Source organism: Piliocolobus tephrosceles, unplaced genomic scaffold (assembly GCF_002776525.5).
Source record: "Piliocolobus tephrosceles isolate RC106 unplaced genomic scaffold, ASM277652v3 unscaffolded_108, whole genome shotgun sequence".
In the NCBI taxonomy this organism is placed as follows: domain Eukaryota; kingdom Metazoa; phylum Chordata; class Mammalia; order Primates; family Cercopithecidae; genus Piliocolobus; species Piliocolobus tephrosceles.
Window position 1 is genome coordinate 2,004,782 of NW_022291865.1, and position 22,374 is coordinate 2,027,155.

The 22,374-nt window shown below is 42.2% G+C and overlaps 1 protein-coding gene and 1 pseudogene across 4 annotated transcripts in view; both read right to left on the reverse strand.

Moving 5' to 3' along the window:
* Positions 1-1,738: 1,738 nt before the first annotated feature.
* Positions 1,739-2,551, reverse strand: LOC111529153 (annotated as a pseudogene).
* A 4,832-nt stretch (positions 2,552-7,383) lies between these two features.
* LOC113219519 (HAUS augmin-like complex subunit 2) overlaps positions 7,384-22,374 on the reverse strand; it is a 19,010-nt gene continuing 4,019 nt past the window's right edge. For 2 of the 4 annotated variants that reach the window (XM_026447882.2, XM_026447883.2), the window contains exons 2-6: positions 16,716-16,808; positions 15,701-15,770; positions 13,695-13,827; positions 10,582-10,690; positions 7,384-7,852 (exon numbers count right to left, since the gene is read on the reverse strand). In XM_026447882.2, the coding sequence (XP_026303667.1) occupies positions 7,643-7,852; positions 10,582-10,690; positions 13,695-13,827; positions 15,701-15,770; positions 16,716-16,808 (615 nt within the window). In that variant the 3' untranslated portion in view covers positions 7,384-7,642. The remainder of the gene's footprint in view (positions 7,853-10,581; positions 10,691-13,694; positions 13,828-15,700; positions 15,771-16,715; positions 16,809-22,374) is intronic. The other 2 variants (XM_026447884.2, XM_026447885.1) reach the window with 2 other exon arrangements.

Genomic DNA, 22,374 nt, shown 5'->3' on the forward strand with positions numbered 1-22,374 from the left:
TTTAAACCAAACCTTTCCAAATTTATCAAACCGTCCTTTACTGGCATAAAATTGTTTAGCTTTAGATGCTTCACCTTCCTTTTGCTTCAAGTTGTCCTATAATGACTTTGCTTGTTCTGAAATCATATTAGAATATATAAGTATGTTTTCTTCTTTTTTCTTTTTCTTTTTTTTTTGAGATGGAGTCTCACTCTGTCGCCCAGGCTGGAGTGCAGTGGTGTGATCTCGGCTCACTGCAACCTTCAACTCCCTGCTTCAATCAATTCCCCTGCCTCGGCCTTCCGAGTAGCTGGGATTACAGGCGTGTGCCACTACGCCTGGCTAATTTTTTTGTATTTTTAGTAGAAATGGGGTTTCGCCACGTTGGCCAGGCTGGTCTCGAACTCTTGACTTAAGGCAGTCCGACCACCTCTGCCTCCTAAAGTGTTGGGATTACAGACGTGAGCCACCGCACTAGCCAGGTATGTTTTTCTTACAGCAATCCTGTACCCACATAAAAGCTGCATTGTGTTTTGTTGTTGTTGTTTTGTTTTTTTTTGAGACAGAGTCTTGCTCTGTCACCCAGGCTGGGGTGCAGTGGCATGATCTCAGCTCACTGCAACCTCTGCCTCCTGGGTTCAAGCGATACTTCTGCCTCAGTCTCCCGAGTAGCTGGGATTACAGGTGTGCACCACCACGCCCAGCTAATTTTTGTATTTTCAGTAGAGACAGGGTTTCACCATGTTGGCCAGGCTGGTCTCAATCTCCTGACCTCAGGTGATCTGCCCACTCCCAAAATGCTGGGATTACAGGTGTGAGTCACTGTACCCGGCCAAAAGCTGCATTTTCAATATGAGATAAAAAGATATTTCAGGGCCAGGCATGGTGGCTCACGCCTGTAATCCCAGCATTTTGGGAGGCCAAGGTAGGAATATTGCTTGAGCCTAGTAGTTTGAGACCAGCCTAGGCAAAATCGTGAGACCTCATCTCTACAAAAATTAAAAAATAAAAATAAACTATAAAAAAAGGTATTTCACAAAAAGCGCAAGGTTTTTGTGCCTGCTGGTGTGGCTGTGGTCATGGTTGCACAATTTTTTAAAATTTTACAATGGGCCTTACAATGGATTCATTTATCTTGAAATGGTAGGCAACCACAGCTGCAGATTTATAGTACATAACAAGCAATTCAACTTTTTCTTGTAATGTCACGACTTTTCTCTGCTTCTTGAGAGCACTTCCAGCATCACTAGTGGCACTTTGTACTGGTCCCCTGATGTTGTTCAAGGCTTATGGTATTGCACTGAATATGGTGAAAACACTCAAGAACCTCAAGAGATCACTTTTTATTGTGATACACAGTTTACTGAAGAGAGGAACTGCTCTGATGATTAGCATCACAGTTTTAAGCAGATACTGGCAACACTTGACTCACTAAAACAGGAGGCAGTTAGAAAATTGCAGTAGTACAGTACGTACTAGTTTATAGAGTTATGTTTTTTTTGTGGGGGGGCTTTCACATTTGTTGATTTTTATTGGCGATCTCTTTTTCAATACAATTTATGCCCTCATCCCCATTTCCAGTCTGATTATACAAGTGCTAAGTGGCAGAAAGGTCTGGAATAAATACATTAAAAAAAAAAAAAGAGGCAAAGCTGTGAAACTAAGTTGCATGCAACAGGTTCTATGAAGGTGGGGGAAGTGTGTGAGAAATAAAACAGAGTAAGACAATGTAATTGGAAAGTTTTAGCTAAAGTTCTTTTCAGTCATCTTTGTCTTTTACTCCATGTTTCAGGATGCTTGTGAACTCAATGTAATTGAAATTCCCCTTTTTGTCAATAGGTGCTTCTCTGTACAGCTCATCCACCTCCTCATCTGTAAACTGATTCCCCCATGGTTATCAGCAGCTCTCTCAGGTAATCTTCCTGAATGGTGCCTGTTCTTCATCAAAGCAAGCAAAAGCATTTCTGATGACATCTTCAGGATCTGTGCCATTTAACTTCTCACCAAACATGGTGAGGAACATGGTGAAATTAATGGGCCCTGGTGCCTCATTCATCATAGCATCAAGGTATGCATCAGTGGGATTCTTCCCTAGAGAAGTAATCTAACATATCATGCAAATCTTCCTTGTTGATGAAACCATCTCTGTTCTGATCAGTCGTGAAGGCCTCTTTGAACTCCCGAATCTGTGACTGGTCAAACATGGCAAACACATTGGATGTCGCGCACTGCAGGCGCTTCTTGGTGGTCTTAGTCTATGCCTTTTTGCTCGACATGGTGGTTGTTTAATTCTGGCGCCAAACCCCAGAACCGGGGCCACTCTGTGCAAGATGGTGAGTGACAGCGAAGAGTGCGGGACTGTGGCTGAACAGTGGCAGCTATGGAGTTATGATTTAATATTGCATTTTAAATTTGCTTACATGTACAGTCTATGTTTTCATAAAATTTAACTTTTAATAGATTTGTGTATTTTGGAGTAGTGAATGATAGACCAGTATCTACATATATCTTTTGCATTCAAGATATCTGTAGGCCACACAGTTCATCTATGAACTTTTCTTTTTTTGGTTTTTGAGACAGAGTTTTGCTCTTGTTGCCCAGGCTGGAGTGCAATGGCACCACCTCAGCTCATTGCAACCTCCACCTCCTGGGTTCAAGCAATTCTCCTGCCTCAGCCTCCCAAGTAGCTGGGATTACAGGCATGTGCCACCATTCCTGGCTAATTTTGTAATTTTCCTAGAGACGGGGTTTCTCCATGTTGGTCAGGCTGGTCTCGAACTCCCAACCGAAGGTGATCACCCGCCCGCCTTGGCTTCCCAAAGTGCTGGGATTACAAGCATGAGCCACTATGCCTGGCCTGTGAATTTTTCAAGTTGTCACAAAGCTCCAAACAAATTTCCAATATATTTATTGAAAAAAAAACAATTGTGGCCCTACACAGTGGCTCATTCCTGTAACCCCAGCACTTTGGGAGGCCAAGGTGCATGGATCACAAGGTCAAGAGATCGAGACCATCCTGGCCAACATGGTGAAATCCTGTCTCTACTAAAAATACAAAAATTAGCCAGACATGATGGTGTGCACCTATAATCCCAGTTACTCAGGAGGCTGAGGCAGGAGAATTGCTTGAACCCAGGAGGCAGAGGTTGCAGTGAGCTGAGATCACACCACTGCACTCTAGCCTGGTGACAATGAGAGTCTTATCTCAAAAAAAATAAAATAAAATAAAAAATTGCATATACCTGTGCACTTCAAACTTATGTTGTTCAAGGGTCTAATGCATAATTTTTCAGTAAACTCAATTAGTGGATTCCCCAAATTGTGGGATAAACCTTTTATGTAAATTCATGTGTTTTATAGATATGTGAAGAAATGACACAATACACTAATTACAGCCTTATTAAAATCGCAACTCTATTATAGATTTTGCATGTCAAGAAATCCTCAGACTATGTTCCTGACTTCACTGAGGGTTTCAGAGGATAAATCAGGGGTCAGACTGGTAGAGTCACATAGAGAAAGAAAGAAAATAAGAAAAATGCTAGGAAAACCAGGCAGCATCTCAATTACACCAGAATGGTCTTCACAAACTGGCATCACTACTATGCTGGTAATAAATTTGCAAATATCACACACCTCTTCTAGTGTAAGTAGAAAACACAGACATTCAGGCTAGGTGCAAGGGGCTCACACCTGTAATCCCAGCACTTTGGGAGGCCAAGATTGCTTGAACCCAGGAGTTCAAGACTAGCCTGGGCAACACGACAAGACCTCATCTCTACAAAAAAATTTAAAAATTAGCTGGGTGTGGTGGGGCACAGTTGTAGTCCCAGCTACTTGGGAGGCTGAGGTGGGAGGATCCATTGAGTCCAGGAGGTTCAGAGTGCAGTGAGCTGTGATTGTGCCACTGCACTCCGGCCTGGGTGAGAGCAAGACAATCTCAAAAAAAAAAAAAAAAAGGCATGCAGAGCTGATTTTTTGTTTTTAGTATCCACACATCTAAAAGTTGAATAATTAAAGAAAAATTAATCAGCACTGACGGACTTTGGAAGAGTATTAAATTAGCTTTTCCCTTTAAAGTAGACCTCAGAGGCTTAACTTACCTCCAGCTCTTTTGATTCTGATAGCCTGTATGCCTATACTGTATAAGCTAAAGAGTACATCAGTCCTTTCTCTCACTTTAAATTCAGACTAGGACTACAAAATTTTAGTTAGAAATTACAGATTTATTTTTATATTTTGAAAAATGCATAATAGAAAACAAAAATAAACAACCAGGCATATCAACATTTGTGACATACACACACAAACACAAATGAATATAGGAAATAACATCAAGAAAAAGCATAGTATGTTTTGAAACCAATGTGGGGTATGAACAGATTTTTGATGAAATACAACTAAAGGCTATGCCTATGTAATGTTTGAGATATTACCACTCTTATCCTACTAGTAAAAATTAGCAAAGTAGGCTTTAAAACACGATTCCTGTTGTTTTAGCCGGATTTATTTTGGTAATGATCCTGCTTCCTTATAAACAACTATTTTACTCATCATTGTTGAAGTCTTCTTGTGTTAAGGAGTGCAATGAGGCCACGCATGGTGGCTAACACCTGTACTCCCAGCACTTTGGGAGGCTGAGGTGGGAGGATCATTTGAACCCAGTAGTTCGAGACCAGCCTCGAAAACATGGCAAAACCCCGTCTCTACAGAAAATACAAAAATTAGCCAGGCATGGTGGCACATGCCTATAGTTCCAACTACTTGGGAGGCTGAGGTGGGAGGATCACTTGAGCCTGAGAGGTCAAGGCTGCAGTGAGCCAAGATCAGGCCATACCACACTCTTAGCACTCTCAGCAACCTGGGTGACAGAGTGAGATCCTGTCTTCGAAAAGAAAAAAACAAAAAACAAAACTGATGTACACGTTTTATAGCAAAACAGAACCCCAAGTCTAAAAGTAAAATAAGCCAAGGATAGTTACAATACTGATTAAAAGAGTATATCCCGAGGCAGTTGTTAGTATATCACTCTCTATTATATGCACAATAACCTCAGATAGGTAAAATATCTGAGCATTTTGCAAGGTAAACCTCCAAAGTTATACCACAATGTGCCCTTTTCTTTGCTGTTTCTTCTGTGCCTATTTCTACAGCTGCCAGTGAACACTCAGGAACTGTTTTGTGTGCCAGGGTCTCCAAGACTACCTCCAGGTTCCATGATTTGCTAGAATTCACAAGACTCAGCATATCACCACACAGGTATGATTTATTACAGCAAAAGCATATGAAGCAAAACAGCAAAGAGAAGAGGTACAGAGGCAAAGTCTGGGGGAAACCAGGTACAAGTTCCCAGAGTCCCCTAACAGTGGAGTCACACATATGTGTTGTTTCATTCCACCAGCAACTGAATTGTGACAACATGTGAGAAATGTTGTTTACCAGGGAAGCTTGTTAGAGATACAGTGCCCAGGGTTTTTACTGGGGGCTGGTCATATAAGGTACCTTCTACCTACCATGTACCAAAATTCTAGACTCCCAGGAAGAAAGCAGGTGTTCAGCACACACCACATTGTACAAACAGGTTAGTTACCATGAACCACTCTTTTCAGTGAGTGGAGCCCTCCTGTTAAGGTTTCAATATGTCCCCCAAGTTCAAGTGTTGGAAATTTAATTGACATTGTAAAAGTGTTATGAGACCTTTAACAAGTGATCAGGTAAGGACGGCTTTGCCCTCATTAGTGAATTAGTGCTGCTATCTCGGGAGTGGGCTCATGATAAAAGGCTAAGTTTAGACCCATATATCTTTCTCATGCTCACTTGCCATATGACGCCTTCTGCCATGGCAAGACCCTCGCTAGATGCTGGCGCCATGTTCTTGGATTGTCTAGCCTCCACACCCATCAACCAAATAAACTTCTATTCGTTATAAAATAGTTTGTGCAGTTCTGTTATGACAGCAGAACAGACCAAGACACCTGATATCTAAGTTCCCAGATGCAACAGCCAAGGACGAACCTTATCATCAGGCCTTTCAAAGGATAAGTCAGGCTGGCTATGTTACTCTTTTCTGCATACTTAGTGACATTCCCATAGGAATAATCACCATAGACATTTTCAGATTCAAGAAGACTCTTCTAATTTAGAAGTATCTTTTTTTTTTTGAAGACAGAGTCTTGCTCTATTGCCCAGGCTGGAGTGTGGTGGCACAATCTGGGTGCACTGCAACCTCTGTCTCCTGGGCTCAAGTGATTCTCCTGCCTCAGCCTCCTGAGTAGCTGAGATTACAGGCGCATGCCACCATGCCTGGCGAATTTTTGTTTTCTTTTTTTTGGAGATGGAGTCTTGCTCTGTCGCCCAGGCTGGAGTGCAGTGGCACAATCTCGGCTTACTGTAACCTCTGCCTCCTGTGTTCAAGTGATTCTTCTGCCTCAGCCTCCCAAGTGGCTGGGATTACAGGCATCCACCACCATGCCTGGCTAATTTTTTATATTTCTACTAGAGACGGGGTTTCACCATGTTGTCCAGGCTGGTCTCAAACTCCTGACCTCAGGTGATGCACCCACCTGGGTTGGCCTCCCAGAGTGTTGGGATTATAGGCGTGAGCCACGGCGCCCAGCCTAATTTTTGTATTTTTTGTAGAGACAGTTGTTTCACCATGGTGGCCAGGCTGGTCTTGAACTCCTGACCTCGTGATCCGCCCACCTAGGCCTCCCAAAGTACAGGCATGAGCCACTGTGTTTGGCCAGAAACACACTTTTGTTTTTGAAATGTATGGTCCAGGCTGTAGCACAGTGGTGTGATCATGGCTTACTGCAACCTTGACCTCCCAGGCTTAGGTGATCCTCTTACCTCAGCCTCCTGAATAGCTGGGACTACAGGCATGCACCACCATGGTTGGCAAATTTTTTTGTATATTTTGTAGATACGGGCTTTCACCATGTTACCCAGGCTGGTCTTGAACTCCTGGGTTTAAGCGATCTGCCCGCCTCAGCCTCCCAAGTGTTAGGACTACAGGTGTGAGCCACCACACCAGACCATAAACACACATTTTATTTTATTTTATTTTATTTTATTTTATTTTGAGACGGAGTCTCACTCTGTCGCCCAGGCTGGAGTGCAGTGGCCGGATCTCAGCTCACTGTAACCTCCGCCTCCCAGGTTTACGCCATTCTCCTGCCTCAGCCTCCCGAGTAGCTGGGACTACAGGCGCCCGCCACCTCGCCCAGCTAGTTTTTTGTATTTTTTAGTAGAGATGGGGTTTCACCAGGTCAGCCAGGATGGTCTAGATCTCCTGACCTCGTGATCCACCCGTCTCGGCCTCCCAAAGTGCTGGGATTACAGGCTTGAGCCACCGCGCCCGGCCAAACACACATTTTTTTAAAAAAGAGAATTTTCTGCCTGAGAAATGGTTAATTCACTTATGTTAATAAATTGTCATGGCTATTTTTTATCTTCTCTAGTTTTACTGAAAGGTAGAATAAAAATATACGAAAAACAAAGGAAAAGTCAGTTTGGTCTTAATTAACCTGAGATCTTGATACTCCAACATAAAGCAGGTTCTTTCAGTATTACTAGCAGCAAAGACTATTAATACCCATGTTACAGTCAACTAGAAATAGACGTCATATGACTACACATAATTAAGCAAAAATAAAGTTGATGACTACTTGGTATTAATAGTTTGGACATGAACTTTAGAAGTAAAAGGTAAAGGAGGCATAATAATATCATGTTTATAAAGATAACTTTCTTCAGCTAATATTTGGGGGATACAAGACGAAACTTCATTTTGTTGTTTACGCCACTTGAGTATATTCTCTGCCAGTTCTTCTGTCTCAGTCACCAATATATCCATCTTTGCTAAAGCCTGGTTCTGTAACATTTGAAAAGGGAAACAGGAGAAATTATGTCTCTTATTAATTCATTATATCATGAATAATTGATACCAAAGGTTAACACCTGATCTTTTTCCAGCCCCTTACTTCACAAGTTCCTTACAACTATGCCTTCCCACTTTATAGTACAAACCTACTCTTTTTGAGTTCACCTCTTTTGTCTTCAATAATCACTCAATGCAGATGACCCTCAATTTATATTGCTAAACCTAACCTCCTTCAGGCTCCTAAAATTCAGGCCCACATTTAAGACTATTGGTAATCTCTATCTGGATGTACCTTCAATATCTCAAACTCAGTTTAACTACAGTTCAACAATGATTGACCATTTACTACATGTGCAAGATGTGTCAAAAAACAAACTAACTTCTTTAACCCACACTTGATCCTACTTACCTTCAAGTCACCCAGACTAGAAACTTCATTATCTTTGATGTGTCCCTTGTCTAATTCATAGCCAAGTTCTAAAAATTTGATCTCCAAAATCTAAAAAAATTATCTTCTGTATTTCTATGCTTTAAATCTTTTATCTGAATGACTGTAAATTAGTCTCCAGGTTTTTCTGCCTTTGGTTTCTCTGCCTAGTCTTCTAACCCAGAGCTGATCAAACTTTTTTTTTTGAGACAGGGTCTCTTTCTGTCGCTAGGCTGGAGTGCAGTGTCACGATCTCGGCTCACTGCAACCTGCCTCCCAAGTTCAAGCGATTCTCTTGCCTCGGCCCCTCGAGTAGCTGGGACTACAGGCGTGCGCCACCACACCCTGTTAATTTTTGTATTTTTAGTAGAGATGGGGTTTCACCATGTTGGCCAGGATGGTCTCGATCTCCTGACCTTGTGATTCGCCCGCCTCAGCCTCCCAAAGTGCTGGGATTACAGGCGTAAGCCACCGCACCTGGCCTGAGCTGATCGAACTTTAATGTGCACAAGAATCACCTGAGGAACTTGTTAAACCATAGATTCTGATTCTGAAGGTCTAGGGTGCATGATGTCTGTAGTTTTGTATTTAAAACAAGCTTCCAAGCGATGCTGATACTCTCTGCCAATACTTAGGAGTAGCAAGGCTCAGTCTGCTCTATCCAATATTTTCTCCATGATTAAGGCACAGTTCTAATCAAGTCACTCCTCCGCACCCTTCTCTAAAAAAAGAACACACACACACACACACACACACACACACACACACACATATTCAATGGCTCCCCAATACTCAGACAGTAAAGTCTAAGATTCTTAGTCTGGTTTTTAAGGCCCTGCATAAACTAACCCTGAGCTAATCTCCTCAATGCCTTTAGGCACCAGCCAAAGTGGAGTATCACTTTTCCCCCATACTACCTGGGTTCTTTGACTTAGCTTATATGTCTTTCCTCACATTGCTCCTTTTGGCCAACCTATTCTTTCTGATGCATGCCCAAATTTCAACTGTTCATTAAGATTCAGCTTACTTTGGCAAGCGCAGTGGCTCAGGCATTTAATCCCAACACTTTGGGAGGCCGAGGTAGGTGGATCACCTGAGGTCAGGAGTTGGAGACCAGCCTGGTCAACATGGCAAAACCCTGTCTCTACTAAAAATACAAACTATTAGCAGGGCGTGGTGGTGGGCGCCTGTAATCCCAGCTACTTGGGAGGCTGAGGCAGGAGAATCGCTTGAACCCAAGAGGCGGAGGTTGCAGTGAGCCAAGATTATGCCATTGCACTCCAGCCTGGGTAACAAGAGTGAAACTCTGTCTCAGAAAAAAAAAAAAGATTCGGCTTACTGCCAACACCTAAATAAATCTTTATTGAAGCCGGACGTGGTGGCTCATGCCTGTGATCTCAGCACTTTGAGAGGCTGAGGCAGGTGCCTCACTTGAGCTTAGGAGTTCAAGACCAGCCTAGGCAACACAGTGAGTACTCATCTCTATTTAAAAAACAAAACAAAAACTTAATTGAAGTCTTCCTACCCCTGTCCTACTCAGAATCCTCCTAAACTGGAAGTAATTCCTCCCTTTTCTATGCTCAATAGATGGCATCTCTTTATAATTCTCTGCTGTATCGATTATGCAAATACAATCCTATAAAGTAGAAAATACATATTTTATAGCTGTCTCACCAAACATTGAGAATTTGAAGGCAGGGTTTGGTCATATCTATCTTTCACAATACATGTAGCATAGCCACAGCACAATGAAGGCAACACACGTTTATTAAATGTTGGAATAAAATAATTTAAAATGGCTTCTAAAGAAAAATTATATGAAAAAGAAAATGCTAAATCCAAGGTCTAAATAAATAAACACTTCTTTTTTTTTTTTTTTTTTTGGGAAATGGAGTCTTGCTCTGTTGCCCAGGATGGAGTGCAGTGGCATGATCTCGGCTCACTACAACCTCTGCCTCCCAGTTTCAAGCAATTCTCCTGCCTCAGCCTACTGGGTAGCTGGAATTACAGGTGCGCACCACCACGCCCAGCTAATTTTGGTATTTTCAGTAGAGATGGAGTTTCACCATGTTGGCCAGGCTGGTCTCCAACTCCTGACTTCAAGTAATCCACCTGCCGCGGCCTCCCAAAGTGCTGGGATTACAGGCGTGAGCCACCATGCCTGGCCAAGAAAACACTTCTTGATTTAAAAAATAACTAGCTCGTAATATTAGCTATTAAAAAGCTAAACTGGGCGAGCATACCTCTAAGATTCTAGTATCAAATAACTAAAGATAGTTATATTAATACTCACCATTTTCTTTAGGTTTGCAGCTAAATGAGGAATATTTCTAATTGTTTCAAGGTGGGTTTCTAATCTCTCAATGAAAGTCACAGCCAATTCCAGCAAATGTACCATATATCTGAAAGAGAAAGAAAAAAGTCAACCATTTTTTTAAGTTTAAATGTTTTGCGTTCTTTTTCTTTTCCTTTAATCAGGACTTTTAATTTGAGATAAGAATTACAATCAACCTAGAGAGCCAATAACAACCTTTCTGCATTCATAGAAATATTAGTGATTAAAAAAAGGTCCTTCTCTTTCACTTTAAGCAACCTGTCATCCAATAAAAAAATGGAAAGAGACAACAGTAATCATATGTGGAATCCAACTTAATGTTAAAGAAACCTCAATGTTAATCATAATCATTTTCTCATATAAGTAAAGGAATTTCTGGCAGGGTGCGGTGGCTCAAGCCTATAATCCCAGCACTTTGGGAGGCCAAGGCGGGCGGATCACGAGGTTAGGAGATCGAGACCATCGTGGCTAACACGGTGAAACCCCGTCTCTACTAAAAAATACAAAAAACTAGCCGGGTGAGGTGGCGGGCGCCTGTAGTCCCAGCTACTCGGGCAGCTGAAGCAGGAGAATGGCGTGAACCTGGGAGGCAGAGCTTGCAGTGAGCAGAGATCCGGCCACTGCACTCCAGCCCGGGCCACAGAGCGAGACTCCATCTCAAAAAAAAAAAAGTAAAGGAATTTCCCTAGATTAAAAAACCCCATTCTGTTTCCTTTTTTTTTTTGAGATGGAGTCTCACTATGTCACCAGGCTGGAGTGCAGTGGTGCAATCTCAGTTCACTACAAACTCCGCCTCCTGGGTTCAAGCAATTCTCCTGCCTCAGCCTCCTGAGTAGCTGGGATTAGAGGCACATGCCACCATGGCCAGCTAATTTTTGTATTTTTAGCAAAGACGGGGTTCATTATGTTGGCCAGGATGGTCTCGATCTCCTGACCTCATGATCTGCCCGCCTTGGCCTCCCAAAGTGCTGGGATTACAGGCATGAGTCACCTCGCCCGGCCCCATTTCTTTCTTTTTGAGAGAGTCTCACTCTGTTGCCCAGGCTGGAATGCAGTGGCACAATCTCGGCTCACTGTAACCTCCACCTCCTGGGTTCAAGCGATTCTTGCACTTCAGCCTCCTGAGTAGCTGAGATTACAGGCGTGCACCACTGCACTCAGTTACTTTTTGTATTTTTAGTAGAGACAGGGTTTTGTCATGTTGGCCAGGCTGGTCTCAAAGTCCTGGCCTCAAGTGATCCACCCATCTTGGCCTCCCAAATTATTAGGATTACAGGCATGAGCTATGACGTCCGGCCTCATTCCATTTCAATCTACTCATTCTCTGTGAAGAATGAAGACAATAAGGATAAATGTACTTCATTGAAATAGCCTACATAGAAAGCTACTTTGAATCTCTGCATTTCCAAAAACTCTTTCAAATCATTGCCCAGTTCTTAGATGTAGTACAATATATATGCTAAGGGTAATGATAATGTACTAAAGAGATACTGAATATAGCCACAGGAAAGGGGTTTTGTTTTGTTTTTTGTTTTGAGACAAGAGTCTCACTCTGTTGCCTAGGCTGGAGTGCAGTGGCAAAATCTCAGCTTACTGCAACCTCTGCCTCCTGGGTTCATGTGATTTTTCCTGCCTCAGCCTCACCAGTGGCTGGTATTACAGGCATGTGCCACCATGCCCAGTACATTTTGTATTTTTTGGTAGAGACAGGGTTTCATCATGTTGGCCAGGCTGGTCTCGAACTCCTGGTCTCAAGTGATCAGCCCACCTCGGCCTCCCAAAGTGTTGGGATTACAGGCGTGAGCCACTGTGCCCAGCCTTGTTTTGTTTTTTTGGAAGAATAAGTTTTTGTGTATCTACTGTTTTCCTACAAAATAAAAAATCTGACACTTAAGAGAAGATACTGATTTGCTTAAGCTAGTGAGGCATTGGTGGAGAAAGTTAGCAATGAGATCCCCAGATGCTTGCTTCTTATTTATTTGAGACAGGGTCTCACTCTGTTACCCAGGCTGGTGCAATCACAGCTCACTGCAGAGTTGACCTTCTGGGCTCAGGTCATCCTCCCAGCTCAGCCTCCCAGGTAGCTAGGAATACAGGTGTGTGCCATCATGCTTTGCTCATTTTTTTTTTTGTAGAAGTGGGATTTTGCCATGGTGCCCAGGCTGGTATTTATCATTAGTCATAATCTACATCTTCAATTTGATACTTGTAATACTGTGAGGAAGAAGGCAATATAAGTCATCTCCATTCTATTTATTGGGAAACCAAGTGAAAAATTTAAATCATTTGCTCAAGGCTTTGAGGCATATAAACAGTAGAGATGAGAACAGAATCCAGGTTTTTTCCTCCCTTAGTTGATAGTGTTTTTATCTGCCCCAGTTAAACACCCACAATAGAATTTTTACATATAGGCAACATTAACTCAATGAATTTACTTTACAACAATGAATTTACTTCACATACAATTTTTGTTACATGTTATGGATCGAATTTCTTTCACTAAAGTCATAATTTGTAATTCCCAAAACACAATGGCCAAATTCTTTATTTTTGCCATAGGTATAGTGGTTTAAAAGCAACGATTGGCCGGGCGCGGTGGCTCAAACCTGTAATCCCAGCACTTTGGGAGGCCGAGATGGGCGGATCACAAGGTCAGGAGATCGAGACCATCCTGGCTAACCCGGTGAAACCCCGTCTCTACTAAAAAATACACAAAAAACTAGCCGGGCGAGGTGGCGGGCGCCTGTAGTCCCAGCTACTCAGGAGGCTGAGGCAGGAGAATGGCGTAAACCCGGGAGGCGGAGCTTGCAGTGAGCTGAGATCCGGCCACTGCACTCCAGCCTGGGCGACAGAGCGAGACTCCGTCTCAAAAAAAAAAAAAATAAATAAAATAAAATAAAATAAAATAAAATAAAAGCAACGATTTTCTTTTTGGTTTAATATATCAACATTAATAATGTTAACAAATAGAATCACTAATTGTTTTATGAATTCTGCTGCACAGTAACTGCAAAACAAAAAGTAAACTGAGAAAACAGGTGTAACTGTTAATTTCTACTTTTCAGTCTAACCTGTGATAAACAGCTTCAATAGGTAAGTTTTCCTGGCACATGGGTTTCAACAGTCTTTGCCTAAGGGATCTCTTCTCTTTCAGCACTGCTTCCAAATGATTATTCATGCTTTGCAGAGTATGACACTTCTGAGCTATACAAATTAAAAACAGTAATGACAGTTAGCAATAGGACAAATAACAGAATCACTAATAATTTCTTCTTTGCCTTGGTTTAACACCACCAATGTCAAAAATTCATCCCATCATTACCCTCCTGTCTCCTCTTTGCTATCTTTAATACCAATACCAATTTCATTTTCAACAATTTTCTTTTAGTCGGTTTTTGTATATGTAATATATTTCTATTATCTCTTTTCCTAGTGATAACCAAATCTAGTGCTAAATTCTTTCTCTGTGTTTCTCATCTCTACCTCTTATTCAGTTCTTATAGCCAGAGCTGTATTCTTAACACAAAGTTTTTTTTTCCTATCTCTGACTCTAATAGTCTATAAAAGACTATCGAAAAAGAGTCACCTTAGCTGGTGCGCTAGCTCATACCTGTAATCGCAGTGTTTTGGGAGACTGAACTGGGAGAACTGAGGCCAGGGGTTTGAGACCAGCCTGGGCAACATAGTAAAACCTCATCTCTACAAAAAAATTGAAAAAAAAAAAAAATAGCTGGGCATGGTGGCACATGCCAGTAGTCCTAGCTACTTGAGAGAATCAGTTGAAACCAGGTGTTAAAGTTACAGTGACCTGTACTTCAGCCTGGGTGACAGGGTAACACTCTTAAAGTCATCTTACAAGCTATTTCTGATTATCTCATTATTTTCCCCATTCAGTTAATGGCTACCAATTGACCTTTCTTTAAAATTCTTATTTTGAAAAAATTCAGATTTGCAGAAAAGTTTCAAAAAAATCGGTGAACTCACATATACATTTAATTTATATTCACTGATTGTTAACATTTGGCTACATTTTCTTTTTATCTTCCTTCTCTCTCTCTCTACTCTCTCACTCTCTCTCTCTCTCTCTCTCTCTCTCTATTTTTGCTGATCCATTTGAGAGTAAGCTGCAGACAGATATTTTTTCCCTGTGAAACGTTAGCATGTATTTCCCAAGAACAGGAACATTCTCCTATATACAACTACAGCACATTATCAAATTCAAAAATTTAACATTGATACAATACTACCAATATTTAATACAGCCCATATTTAAACATCACTAAGTATCCCAATAATGTCCTTTACAGCAAAAAGAATTTTAATTTTTGAGACAGGGTCTCACTCTCACCCACGTTGGAGTGAAGTGCTATGATCACAACTCATTGCAGCCTCGACCTCCCAGGCTCAAACAATCCTCCTGCCTCAGACTTTCATGTAACTGGTACTTCAGGTACATGCTACAATGCCTGGCTAGTTTTTGTATTTTTTGTAGAGACAGGGTTTCACCATGTTGCCCAGGCTGATCTTGAACTCCCGGGCTCAAGCAATCCACCCACGTTGGCCTCCCAAAGTGCTGGGTTTACAGGCGTGACTCTCCACACCTGGCCACAAGAAAACTTTCTCGTCAAATATTCAATACATTGCCAGCCATGGTGGTATGCACCTGTGATCCCAGCTACTTGGGAGGCTGATTTGGGAGGATTGCTTGCGCCATTCAAGACTACCCTAGGCAACATAAGAAGACCCCATCTCATTAAAAAAAAAATCAATCCATGATCATACAGTGCTTTAGTTGTCATGTCTCTTTAGTCTCCTTTAATCTGAAAGTTCCTCAGACTTTTCTTTCAAGTTCTCCTGACTTTGAAGAGCCAATTTAGTCACTTTTTATGCTGTTTGTACTACTCAAGCCAACAGAACTTCTATTTCAGCATAGAAATAGACGACTTCGTTAGCTTTGGAACAACACCTGGAAAAACGACAGTGCATCATAATTTGACTGACTGGTGCTTATTACAGTAATCCAAGAAAAAGCTGAAATTCCAGTGATTATCCACTTAACTAAAACCAAACCACTTACCCAAAAAGAAAGGATGAACAACATCTGCTGTATCTTTTTCTAGTTTCAAGAGTTCAATTTCCAGGTTTTTCTACATGAGGAACAAAAGTAACATTTAGCTCAATGAGAGAGTATCCGGGGCCAGGCACGGTGGCTCACTCCTGTAATCCCAGCACTTTGGTAGGCCGAGGTGGGTGGATCACCTGAGGTCAGGAGTTCGAGACCAGCCTGGCCAACATGGTGAAACCCCATCTCTACTAAAAATAAAAAATTAGCTGGGTGTGGTGGTGCGCACCTGTAGTCCCAGCTACTTGGGAGGCTGAGATGGGAAGATCACATTTTGTTTTTGAGATTGGGTCTCCGTCTGTCACCCAGGCTGGAGTACAGCGGCGCAAACATGGCTCACTGCAGCCTCGACCTCCTAGGCTCAAGTGATCCTCCCACCTCAGCCTCCCAAGTAGCTGGGACTACAGGTGGGACTACAGGTGTGTGCCACCATGTCTGGTTACTTTTTAAATTTTTCTGTAGAGACGGGATCTCCCTATGTTGCCCATACGGGGTCTCAAACTCCTGGGCTCAAGCAGTCCTCTCACCTTGGCCTCCCAAAGTGCGAGGATTATAGGTGTGAGCCACTACACCTGGCCAGCTTTTGTTTTTGTTTTCCTATACTAGAAGTACAAGGAGAAAAGTTCAGTCTGGGCGCGGAGACTCACACCTGTAATCCCAGCACTTTGGGAGGCCGAGGCAGGCAGATCACAAGGTCAGGAGATCGAGACCATCCTGGCTAACACGGTGAAACCCCGTCTCTACTAAAAATACAAAAAATTAGCCAGTGGGAGTAGTGGGCGCCTGTAGTGCCAGCTACTCAGGCTACTCAGGAGGCTGAGGCAGGAAAATGGTGTGAACCTGGGAGGCGGAGCTAGGAGTGAGCCGAGATCGTGCCACTGCACTCCAGCCTCCAGCCTGGGTGGCAGAATGAGACTGTCTCAAAAAAAAAAAAAAAAAAAAAGAAAGTGAAAAGCTCAACATGATTTACCTGGTAGATTTCAGCTTCAATGTCTGTGATCTGCTGTAGTCTGGTGAAGTTCACAAAACAAGAAGCTGTTTTCTTAGACAAGTTTAACATCTCCTATTGGTAAACGAACAAGGAAAGTAGCAGAATGTCACAAAAAGTTTCTATGTACATTGGAATAGCATGCTCATAGTCTAAAATATGAGAATATATTATGTCCAACACTGCCTTTGAAGTACAAAGTAAAACAGTAGCAATGTGTAATTCTTGTTTTAGAACCTTCACCATCACAAATCACTTGCTCAAATATTAAAAAAAAATAAGAGAAACAAACAACACACTCCCTTTGTATTATTTCCTAAGGTATCATACAAAATAGATTTGTATTACTGATAGTTTATCAAAGGATTCTAAGACTAAAGTTGTTGGAGAATCACCTCTATCTTTCCAAATGACTCAGGCCCAGTCTCTCTGAGCTTCTGGGGTTGAAATCAAATACTTTTCCCCTTCATGGAATCATTTATCTGATTCGCTAAATGACCTCAGTTGGCTACAAGTCATTCATACTGTGTATATTCACATTCTTATCTTTCAGTTAAAGGATTATTTGTATCCAGGCATAATTATTCTTTCAAAAGGTTACCCCTTCTTTTTTATCCTTTCATTCCATGAGTCCATGCACATTATCTCAGAATTGAGTATTGTGCATCCCTAGACTTCATCCATAATTTTCTCTATCATCGCATTTTCTACAATGCTAGCACAGCAAAGAATATACATATATATATATATATTTTTAGATGGAGTCTCGCTCTGTCACCCAGGCTGGAGTGCAGTGGCGCAATCTCAGCTCACTGCAAGCTCCGCCTCCCAGGTTCAGGCCATTCTCCTGCCTCAGCCTCCTGAGTTGTTGGGACTACAGGCGCCTGCCAGCACGCCCGGCTAAATTTTTTTTGTATTTTTTAGTAGAGACGGGGTTTCACTGTGTTAGCCAGGATGGTCTCAATCTCCCGACCTTGTGACCTGACCATCTAGGCCTCCCAAAGTGCTGGGATTATAGGCGTGAGCCACCCAGTGGGTTTTGTTCTTGTCACCCAGGCTGGAGTGCAATGGCATGATCTCCACTCACTGCAACCTCTGCCTCTTGGATTCAATTGATTCTCCTGCTTTAGCTTCCCAAGTAGCTGGGATTACAGCTTTCCAAGTAGCTTCCCAGCTACCATGGGATTATCACCACCATGCCCAGCTATTTTTTTTTTTTTTTTGTACTTTTAGTACAGTTGGGGTTTCACCATGTTGGCCTGGCTGGTCTACAACTGCTGACCTCAGGTGATCCACCTGCCTCAGCCTCCTAGAGTGCTCGGATTATAGGCGTGAGCCACCGTGCCCAGGCCAAAGAATTTTAGAGATCAGATAGGCCAGGGATTGGAAAACTATAGTCCATGAAATAAATGCAGCCCATTAGAGCCAGGCATGATTTTTATATATTCAAATTGTTGGGAAAAAGAAAATCAAAGACAATATTTTATAACAGCCTGGACACAGTGGCTCATGCCTGTAATCCCAGCACTTTGGGAGGCTGAGGTGGGTGGATCATTTGAGGTCAGGAGTTCAAGACCAGCCTGGCCAACATAGTGAAACCCCATCTCTACTAAAAATACAAAAATTAGTCAGGCAGTAGTGGTGCACACCTGTAATCCCAGCTACTCGGGAGGCTGAGGCAGGAGAATTGCTTGAGCCTAGGAGACAGAGGTTGTGGTGAGCTGAGATTGCCACTGCACTCTAGTCTGGGCGACAGAGTGAGACCCTATCTCAAAAAAAAAAAAAAAAAAAAAAGGCTGGGCGTGATAGCTCACGCCTGTAATCCCAACACTTTGGGAGGCCATGGCAAGCGGATTACCTGAGGTCAGGAGTTTGAGACCAGCCTGGCCAACATGGTGAAACTCTGTCTCTATTCAAAAAAAATAAACAAAAAAATTTAGCTGGGTGTGGTGGTGGGTGCCTGTAATCCCAGCTACTTTGGGAGGCTGAGGCAGGAAAACTGCTTGAACCTGGGAGGCGGAGGTTGCAGTGAGCCAAGATCGCACCATTGTACTCCAGCCTGGGCGACAGAACAAAACTCCGTCTAAAAAAAAAAAAACAAAGAAAATGATATGAAATTCACGTTTTGTGGTCTAGAAATAAAGTTTTATTGGAAAGTGACTTGTCTCATCCATTTACATGCTATCTCTGGCTGCCTTTATACAACCACCTAGTTGTGTAGTTGCAACCATATGGCCCACAAAGCCTTATATATTTACTCTCTGGTCTTCATAGTAAAAGTTTACTGTCCAAAAATAACCAATTTTATAAACACTTACTGAGTTAGGCAATGGAATATTCAAATATGAAACAAGCTGTCTACCCTCACGAGGCTCATAATGTATGGGAAGAAAAATGTATTCTAGATAGAAAGATCAAAAACATTATAAATGCTCAGTAACCACCAGTGTTAGCATATATGTGAAAACAGGGTAAGAGGTAGCTGAAAACATAGTCTCCACATAATCACAGACGATCCTGAGTGCTATGCTCAACAATCATACTGCAGAAAATGGGAGCAACTGAACATTTTCTGGTAAAGAAGTAATACAATCATACATAATCCTTATTTAGAAATACAGGCTGGCATGATGGCTCACACATGTATGTAATCCCAGCACTCTGGGAGGCTAAAGCAGGATAACTGCTTGAGCCCAGGAGTTTGAGACCAGCCTGCACAACACAGGGAGACCCTGTCTCTACAAAAAATAAAAAAAAATTAGCCAGGCAGCCGGGCATGGTGGCTCACAGCCGTAATTCCAGCACTTTGGGAGGCTGAGGGGGGCAGATCACAAGGTCAGGAGATCGAGATGGTCATGGCCAACATGGTGAAACCCCATCTCTACTAAAAAATACAAAAATTAGCTGGGTATGGTGGCACACCTGTAGTCCCAGCTACTCGGAAGGCTGAGGCAGGAGAATTGCTTGAACCCAGGAGGCGGAGGTTGCAGTGAGCCGAGATCACGCCACATTGCACTCCAGCCTGGTGACAGAGTGAGACTGTCTCAAAAAAAAAAAAAAAATTAGCCAGGCATGGTAACATGTGCCTATAGTCCCAACTACTTGGGAGGCTGGGGTGGGAAGATCCCTTGAGCCTGGGAGATTGAGGATACAGTAAACTGTGATCATGCTACTGTAACTCCAGCCTGGGCAAGAGGGTGAGACCCTGTCTCAGCGGTGGCAGGGAAGGTGGGGATATTTAACTGGGGTAGTATGAAAAATAAAACTGGCTGGGTGTGGTGGCTCACACCTGTAATCCTAGCACTTTGGGAGGTGGAGGTGGGTAGATCACCTGAGATCAGGAGTTGGAGACTGGCCTGGCCAATATGGTGAAACCCTGTCTCTATTAAAAATACAAAAATTAGCCAGGCATGATGACATATGCCTGTAGTCCCAGCTATTAGGGAGGCCGATGTGGGAGGATCACTTGAGGCCAGGAGGCCGAGGCTGCAGTGAGCCGTGAGCGTGCCACTGCACTCTAGCCTGGACAACAGAGTGAGACTCTCTCAAAAAAAAAAAAAAAAAAATACACCACAAAAAAAACAAAATAAAAACACTACTGAAGAGGGAGGAGGGAATAGGGAATAGTACAGGGTTTACATCTGGACTGATAAAAATGTTTTTGAAAATAGTTGCACAATATTGAGTATAGTAAATGCCACTGAATTGTACATTTTAAGATGGTTAAAATGGTAAATTTTATGTTATATGTTATATGTATTTTACCACAATAAAAAAAGAAGGAAAACCCTGGTAACTAGCTAACATAAACAACACTAGTGGAGCAATGGACTAGAGAGATTGGATATTTTCAACAGGTGGCTGCTACAGTATTCCAGGTGAGGATGAGAATGTGGACTAGGTCAATAACAGTTAAAAAGGAAAGGAAGAAAAGACGGAGTTCTTGCAAAGATGGAATTGACAAATCTAAGTTGATATGGTGAATAAGGGATAAAATCCAGTTAATACTCCAAGGATTTTGCTTCACGTGACTGGACAGTTATGCCATTCGCTGAAGTAGGTAACAAGATATTTTACTGATGGCAAAATTGAGAAACAGGAAAGTATTACTCCAACTTCACACTGCCAATGTGTGCAAGGGTGGAAGTGAGAACACATCTAATCCACTGTCTTTCCATCACATGAGCTGGCCCTTTTTTCTTTCTCTCAGGAGGTAAAGGAGCATAAAACATTTTCTACAATGTATCACATTGTAATCAACTTGTTCCCTGGTATATCTCCCTCTCTCCATGCTTATACACTAATCTTAGTTGTGTATCTGGCAAACTAGTAAACTGTAGGGTTCAACAATAGAGTAATGGTGCTTAGCTAAGAACATGCAAGAGAAACCAGAGGAAAAATAAGAATGTTTAAGAAGCAGATAACAAAAAAGGAGAGAAGAAAGAAAGATGGTCAGGTGCAGTGGCTCTCACCTGTAATCCCTGCACTTAGGGAGGTGGAGGCTTATTTTCTATAACAAATAGAAAGTATAACTATTTGAGGATTGAGACTTAGTTTAACACATTAAAAAAAAAGAAAAAAAAAAACATCAGGGATTCGAGAATATAGAAAAGTCTTTTCCTTTAGCTATTGTTGTTATATATTGCTATTACATGCCCCAGAGGGCAAAAGTATCCTGAAAATGAAAGGATCCTGAGAAAAAGGAGTCTATTCAGGGTATTTCTGTTTATTCCGTGGCTAGGCACAAGAAGAAGCTGAAATCCAGAATCTTTACACTTAAAATAAAAATCCTGGTAACATTATATACCATATATGTATATATAAATTTGTAATTTGTGGGCACCCTTTCTTCTTTTTCCTATCCCTTCCTTTTCATACTGAATTCTAGCTGAGAGACACTAAAAGGGAGGTTAGTATAGCAGAGAATTTAAGAGCAGGGGCTCTCAAATGGGAGAGTAGGCGTAGAGGAGAGTAGGACACAGGTTAAGAAAGTAGAATTAGTAGATTCTGTGGGTTTTTTTTTTTTTTTTTTGGTAGATCCAGACCCTGATCTTATTAATTGCCAATAAGCAATGACCAAGCTTTGGTCAAGACTCCATGACTCACTCACACTTGCTGGAAAAATATCTAGAATGTAAGGCCACTAAAGCAGTCCCTAGGGGAATAAACTAAAGCAATACCCCATTATCCTACAGACAGCCCTACCTTTCTTTCACCAAATCACTCTCCAATGGACTGAAACAAAACTTCAAACAAGTTATGTTTTCTAGAAGAGTTGTACCAAATAATAATTTTAGGAATCACTGAATTTTTAAAAAATTCTTGCCAGCAGGAATTCAGTAGTCTTAATTTTTTTTTTTTTTTTGAGACGGAGTCTCGCTCTGTCGCCCGGGCTGGAGTGCAGTGGCCGGATCTCAGCTCACTGCAAGCTCCGCCTCCCGGGTTCACGCCATTCTCCTGCCTCAGCCTCCCAAGTAGCTGGGACTACAGGCGCCCGCCACCTCACCAGGCTAGTTTTTTGTATTTTTTAGTAGGGACGGGGTTTCACCATGTTAGCCAGGATGGTCTCGATCTTCTGACCTCGTGATCCGCCTGTCTTGGCCTCCCAAAGTGCTGGGATTACAGGCTTGAGCCACCGCGC